Raw genomic sequence first — 7377 nt, forward strand, 5'->3', positions numbered from 1 at the left:
CCAGTCTCCTGCCTCTGCCACCCAAGGAGCTGGGACTACAGGCGCCTGCCACAACACCCAGCTATTTTTTGGTTGCAGCTGTCATTGTTGTTTGGTGGGCCCGGGCTGGATTCGAACCCACCACCTTAGGTGTATGTGGCTGGCGCCTTAGCCACTTGAGCTATAGGCACCGAGCTGGGTCTGATTATATTTGAAATCTGGATCTGTTTCTCATGGTGTTAGCATAATTAAAGGTGATATCCTTCCTCTCAAAGCAACAAAACAATCATCCTTTCTTTGTAATTCTGAGTTTGTGGGCAGCACCTATGGCTCAGTGAGTAGGGCACCAGCCCCATATACTGAGGTTCAAACTTGACCCTTGCCAAACTGCAACCAAAAAAAATAGCCGGGCATTGTGGTGGGCGCCAGTAGTCCCAGTTACTTGGGAGGCTGAGGCAAGAGAATCACCTAAGCCCAGGAGTTGGAGGTTGCGAATTATGTGACGCCACGGCACTCTACCTAGGGTGACAGAGGGAGACTCTGTCTCAAGTAGACAAGCATCTGAAACCATGATCTTTATGGACCCTAATGTAAACTGGTACCTGAAGTTTTTTCCCTGATCAGGTGCTGCACTTGGAAGTCCAGGCCATTTTTGGCGTCACAAGCTCACAGCAACCTCCAACTCCTGGGCTTAGGCAATTCTCTTGCCTCAGCCTCTGTAGCAGCTGGGACTATAGGCGCCTGCCACAACGCCCAGCTATTTTTTTTGTTGCAGTTTGGCTGGGGCTGGATTTGAACTCGCCACCTTTGGTATACAGGGCCGTATATGGGGCCGGCGCCCTACCCACTGAGCCACAGGCGTTGCCCCAGGCCATTTTGTTTGGCTTGATTTTTATGACATGCAAGAGAGGTGATGAGTTTTAAGGAGAAGGAACCTGGGACCAGTCAGTCCTGGCAATCCTGTTACTAGCTGTCCAACCATAGGCAAGTCACTTAATCTCCGAAGTTATTTCCTCACTCATGTTAGATCCAAAGATTTATTGTGAGCGTCATTTTATAGCAGTGTGTGGGAAATTCTTTGAACATTGTATAAATATAAGGGATTGTGCTGTGTCTGTGGAAGCCAGCCTGTTTTGTTCTTGGTGTATGGAACAAGCATCTGTGGTCTCCAACCCTGGGCTGTGGACTGCTACCAGGCTGTGACCAGTTAGGAACTGGACCCTGCAGCAGGAGGTGAGCAGCCAGGTAGGTGAGCAAGCAAAGCTCAACTTGAAGCTCCACCTGTGTTTATGGCTTGCTGCTCCCTTGCTCCCTCATATTACCGCCTGAGCTGCTCCTGCAGTCACATCAGCTCAGTTAGACTTTTTTTTGAGACAGTTTCACTTTGTTGCCCTTGGTAGAGTGCTGATAACCCACAGCAACCCCAAACTCTTGGGCTCAAGTGATTCTCTTGCTCAGCCTCCCAAGCAGCTGGGACTACAGATGCCCACCACACTGCCCGGCTATTTTTAGAGACAGGGTCTCCCTCTTGCTCAGGCTGGTCTCAGACTCCTGAGCTCAGGCAATCCACCTGCCTCAGCCTCCCAGAGTGCTGGGATTATAGGCATGAGCCACTGCACTCAGCCCCAAGTTAGATTCTTAGAGCAGTGCAAACTCTGCTGTAATCTGCACATGTTAGGGATCTAGGTTGTATGCTGCTGCTGCTTTTTTTTTTGAGACAGAATCTCACTTGGTCACCCTGGGTAGAGTGCTGGGGCATCTTAGCTCACAGCAACCTCAAACTCTTCGGTTCAAGTAATCCTCTTGCCTCAGCCTCCCCTGTCAATGGGACACAGGTGCCCAGCACAACACCCAAGCTATTTTTTTAAGAGACGGGGTCTTGCTCTGGCTCAGATTGGTCTGAAACCTGTGAGCTCAGGCAATCCACCCGCCTCAGCCTCCCAAGTGCTGGGATTACAGGCGTGAGCCACTGTGCTTGGCTATGTTGTATGCTTCTTATAAGAATCTAATGTGTGATGGTATGAGGTGAAAAAGTAATGTACTTTATCCTGACACCATCCCACCCCACTCCCACTCCCATACATAGAAAAATTGTCTTCCATGAAACCAGTCCCTGGTGCCAAGTAGGTTGGGGATGGCTGAATAATATTTGAGGGAATAAAAGGATGTTCCAGAAGCCTGATATCCAGATACCAAGGGCTGCTTTTCCCCTGGGATTAGTAGGATAGTGTTACAGAAAGAGCAGGGGGTTCGGAAACAAGGATACTTGAGCAGTGTTCCACTCAGCTACCCACCAACTTTAGTCATTCCAAATCTTGATTTAAAATGGAAACGCAGGACGGTGCCTGTGGCTCAGTGAGTAGGGCGCCGGCCTCATATACTGAGGGTGGCGGGTTCAAACCCAGCTCCAGCCAAAATGCAACAAAAAATAGCTGGGTGTTGTGGTGGGTGCTTGTAGTCCCAGCTACTAGGGAGGCTGAGGCAAGAGAATCAACCTAAGCCCAAGAGTTGGAGGTTGCTGTGAGCTGTGACACCATGGCATTGTACCGAGGGTGACAAAGTGAGACTCTCTCTCTAAAAAATAATAACAATAATAACAAAACAGAGGCAGCGCCTGTGGCTTGGTGGGTGGAGCACTGGCCCCATATACTGAGGGTGGTGAGTTCAAGCTGCCCGGGCCAAACTGCAACAACAACAACAAAAATAGCTGGGCATTGTGGGTGTCTGTAGTCCCAGCTGCTCCGGAGACTGAGGCAAGAGAATCCTCTAAGCCCAGGAGTTGGAGGTTGCAAATTATGTGACGCCACGGCACTCTACCTAGGGTGACAGAGGGAGACTCTGTCTCTACAAAAAAAAGAAAATAATAATAATAATAAAATAAAATGAAAACTCACCCGCCCATGGGGTAGTAATGCCAACATGGTGGGTTGTGAGGACCCATTATGAGAACATACACAGTGTACCTATCACCCAAATGAGTGTGATTTCTACTTGAGATCTCTGAATTATCTTTCAGATGATGAGCTAGTTGTGAACCCAAAAGTGTTTCCTCACATCAAGCTTGGAGACATTGTAGAGATTGCTCACCCCAACGATGAATTCAGGTGAGCATCCTGTTAGGATCAAGAGAACTGGGCAGCCTACTGGTCCTAAATGATATTTTGTGTAAGGGTGAAAGGTGGACAGGCTAGTAAAGGCTTTTAAACAATGCTCATGCCCTCTAGGATTTGGTAAACCAATACATTTTCAAAAATAGTCTTTATGTTTTAAAGATGAGATGACGGCTCTGAAAAATTCTGTAGCATTTGTCCATTTTCTTTAGTGTCTGTGTAACTTTCCTTGTTTCTAAGGAAATTTTTTCCTATTGTTGTAGTACAAGTTACAATATGTCCACAGTGATCTGTTTGCTTTTTGTGGGGGATGAGGAAAGCTGGGGAGTTACTGCTTACAGTATCTCACCTTTTTGTTGCTTTCTTTTCTAGCCCTCTGCTTTTGCAAGTCAAGTCACTTAAGGAAGATTTACAGAAAGGTAAGAATTACCTTTCTTTTTGAGATTTTTTTTCAGGGTAACAGAAAGATTTTATTTAGGAAGAACAAAGAGACGACCTGGAAGTTGTGCTTGAACCCACCCCTTTCCTCCTCCCACAATCCCTCGCGCTCTTTCTTTCCAACTTGGGCCCTGCAGAATGGCTCCCGCAAAGAAGGGTGTCGAGAAGAAGAAGGGCCGGTCTGCTATCAACGAGGTGGTGACTAGAGAATACACTATCAATATTCACAAGCGCATCCATGGAGTGGGCTTCAAGAAGCGTGCCCCTCGAGCGCTCAAAGAGATCCAGAAATTTGCCATGAAAGAGATGGGAATTCCGGATGTGCGCATTGATACCAGGCTTAACAAAGCTGTCTGGGCCAAAGGCGTAAGGAATGTCCCATACCGTATCCGTGTGCGGTTATCTAGAAAACGCAATGAAGATGAAGATTCACCAAACAAGCTCTATACTTTGGTTACCTATGTACCTATTACCACTTTCAAAAATCTACAGACAGTCAACGTGGATGAAAACTAACTGGTGATTGTCAGACACATCAAATAAAATTTTAAAATTAAAAAAAAAAAAAGAGCAAGGAGAGTTGAAAGTGGCTGTCTTTAAGAGTTTTACCTTTACCATCTCAGAAACAGTAAGAACCCTCTCTTCATAATCTCAGGGAATGTGGGCCGGTACTTCTCTTATCAAATTGTAATCCCTCTAAAAAAATTGTCAGGTGTCAAAACTGCCAAGGAATCTCATTTCTCAGCATCTTGAGGGAAATAAAGAAATTATCTTTGTTTAGACTCATGAGAGAAGTTTATCTGAATATGTGAAAGTTTATAAATAACTGCAAATTGTTGGTAAAACAGATTTTTCTAAATACACACCCACACAAGAGAAAAACAAGTATGTAGATTGCATTATTAATATAGTACATTGTTTCACAAAGTAATTTGTTAAATGCCTATTCTAAGGTGAGTTGGGCAGTGGGGGAAGAAACATATATAGACAATTGCCCAATGGAGTTTTTTATAAACTATCTTTATCCTTCCAACAAATCTTGAGTGAATAAGGAAATTTAGTTTTAGCTGGACTATAATCTAAGTGGAGTCAGAATGGTGATTCTACTTACTCATTCTGCATCTACATTCTTTGATTTTTCCTGTAATAGTTATGCCATGCTACTCAAGGAACCAGGATGTTAACTGGTGGTAAATAATTTAATTACTGAAATTGATTTTCCTTTCTTAAAATAAATTCTTTAAACAGATAATTCCTTTAATAGTAAGAGAAAAAAAAAACAACTTCTGTGTTGCTCTAAATGGCTTTGATGTCAGATGCTCAGGTTTAGCCACTCAATACAGAGGGTGCCAAAAAATGTATATACTTTTTAAGAAAGAAAAAACTGTATTAAAATTGGAATATTCAACATATACTGATAATGTTTGTTATCTTGTATATTTTAAATGTTACTGGTATATATTGAGTATGACAATTTTAATAACAGTGTTTTTCTTTTTAATTGAATGGTAACTATGTACATTAATGCACTTCTGGGGTACAATGTGGTGTTTTCACATACAATTTGAAACATTTCCATCAAACTGGTTAATATAGCCTTCATGTCATTTTCTTAGTTAATGTGTTAAAACGTTCATATTCTACTCTTAGAAAGATTCACTTGTACCCTTGTAAGATAAACCATAGAAGTGATCCCTCCAATCTCCCTCCTTCCACCCATTCCCCCCTCCCCTCTCCCTGATACAGTGTTTTCTTAAATTGTGTATACATTTTTTTTGGCATTCTCTGTATATTAATTCGATTGGAAAATATTCTATAAAACCTTACTCCTAAGAATGGTATTCCTATCCTTACCCCATCTCCTGCCACCCACGGGTTTCTTACTTGCCAGACTTAAAGGCTCATTGAAAAGTTTATTTTTTTCTTAATTACTATGGATACCTTCATTCTAAATGAGGGATTTCTTTTTTCTTATGGATTTTTACAGGTCTTTGAACTTTCTTATGCTACTTAAATTCCTTCTTTCCCCTTCCTTTCTGCCTTCTACTCTCTCCTCTTTTGTCTCTCTTATTTGATTGGAGTGCAGTGGCATCATCATAGCTCTCTGCAACCTCAAATTCCTGGGCTGAAATGACCCTCCCCCCTCAACCTTCTGAGTAGCTGGGACTACAGGTATGCCCCACCATGCCCAGCTAATTTTTCTTTTCTTTCTTTCTTTTTTTTTTTTTTTTTTTTTTGAGACGGAGTCTCAACCTGTTGCCCTGGGTAGAGTGCCGTGGCAGCACAACTCACAGCAACCTCAAACTCTTGGGCTTAAGCGATTCTCTTGCCATAGCCTTCCAAGTAGCTGGGACTACAGGCACCCACTACAATGCCCAGCTGATTTTTGGTAATAGTTGTCATTGTTGTTTGGCAGGCTGGGGCCAGATCCGAACCTGCCAGCTCTGGTGTACGTGGCTGGTACCCTAGCCACTGAGCTACAGGCACTGAGCCTCTTTGTTTTTTTTGTTTATTTGCTTGTTTGTTTTCTGGTGCCAGGAATACAGGCATGAACCACTGCACCCCACCACCTCTCTTTTTTTTAGGAGTGAAATTTATTTATTTAGAGACAGAGTCTTACTTTGTGACCCTCGGTAGAGTGCTGTGGCATCACAACTCACAGCAACCTCAAACTCTTGGGCTCAAGCAATCCTCTTGTCTCAGCTTTCCTAGTAGTTGAGATTACAGGGTGCCTGCCCCCAATGCCCAGCTATTTCTTTCTTTTTTTTTTTTTAAGAGATGGGATCTCACTCTTGCTCAGGCTGGTCTTGAACTCTTGAGCTCAGGCAATCCACCCGCCTTGGCCTCTCAAGAGTGCTAGGATTATAGGTGTGAGCCAGCGACCCGCCTTACTTATTTATTTAATTTCAGATTAATACGAGGGTACAAAAAATGAGGTTACAATGTTTGCACTTGTTAGGTAAGGTCTATGTTGTAGTTGGATCCCACACCCAGGAGGTATGCCGTATACCCATACATTGTGCCTATTAGGTAGGCGCACCTCAGTCCCTCTCCCCGCTTCCCTCCCACTCCTCCCCGTGAGTTGAACTGAGTTTTTCTCTTGTGTGGGCGTGTATTAGTTCATCTACTGGTTTCATATTAGTATTTAGTACATTGGATACTTGCTTTTTCATTCTTGTAATACTTTACTAATCTCACTTATTTTTTCAATTGCTTAGGTTTAAGCTCCTGGAAAGCAGCAAATTGTGCTTTGCCCATGGCAAACGATCAGTTGTGTTGCTTGTTTAATGTCCAAGTATTTATAGATTAGGATGTATGTACTAGCTTTTTCAAAATGTGTTACCTGAGCCAGATTTCTTCACTATTTCAGAAACTATCAGTGTGGACCAGACTGTGACTCAAGTGTTTCGGCTAAGACCTTATCAAGATGTCTACGTGAATGTTGTAGACCCTAAGGTTTGTCTTTGTTCTGGACTTGAATATATTTTTGGAATGACGAGCACCTTTCTTCTACATTAAGTCACTAAGAAAATAATGAGTTACTTAAATATAGTATTAGATTATTAAATATATGGCCATATTAGGTCTTTTAGGTTATAGGTGGTATGTAAGTAGTGTTTCAGATTCTGTATATGAAGCTATATGTAAAATTTTTTATATTTTCTCATTTTTTTTCAAAAAATGATGCTATAATAGGTAAAAATTGTCCAGAAGGTATTGACATTAGTAGGGAAATAAGCACATAAATCAATGTCATGGCTCGGCACCTGTGGCTCAAGTGGCTAAGGCGCCAGCCACATACACCTAAGGTGGCGGGTTCGAATCCCCAGCCCAGGCCCGCCAAACAACA

General features: G+C 43.0%; 1 protein-coding gene and 1 pseudogene across 2 annotated transcripts in view; both read left to right on the top strand.

Annotated features, from left to right (window-relative positions):
* DEPDC5 (DEP domain containing 5) overlaps positions 1-7377 on the top strand; it is a 150109-nt gene that overhangs the window by 3113 nt on the left and 139619 nt on the right. Inside the window, exons 3-5 of the mRNA XM_023517676.1 lie at positions 2996-3083; positions 3462-3508; positions 6898-6983. Coding sequence (XP_023373444.1) covers positions 2996-3083; positions 3462-3508; positions 6898-6983 — 221 coding nt within the window. The remainder of the gene's footprint in view (positions 1-2995; positions 3084-3461; positions 3509-6897; positions 6984-7377) is intronic.
* Positions 3587-4082, top strand: LOC100943682 (annotated as a pseudogene). Its single transcript, XR_001161589.2, has one exon. The product of XR_001161589.2 is annotated as a 60S ribosomal protein L31 pseudogene (transcript).

This window comes from Otolemur garnettii, unplaced genomic scaffold (assembly GCF_000181295.1).
Source record: "Otolemur garnettii isolate 467f Iridium unplaced genomic scaffold, OtoGar3 scaffold00116, whole genome shotgun sequence".
NCBI lineage: Eukaryota > Metazoa > Chordata > Mammalia > Primates > Galagidae > Otolemur > Otolemur garnettii.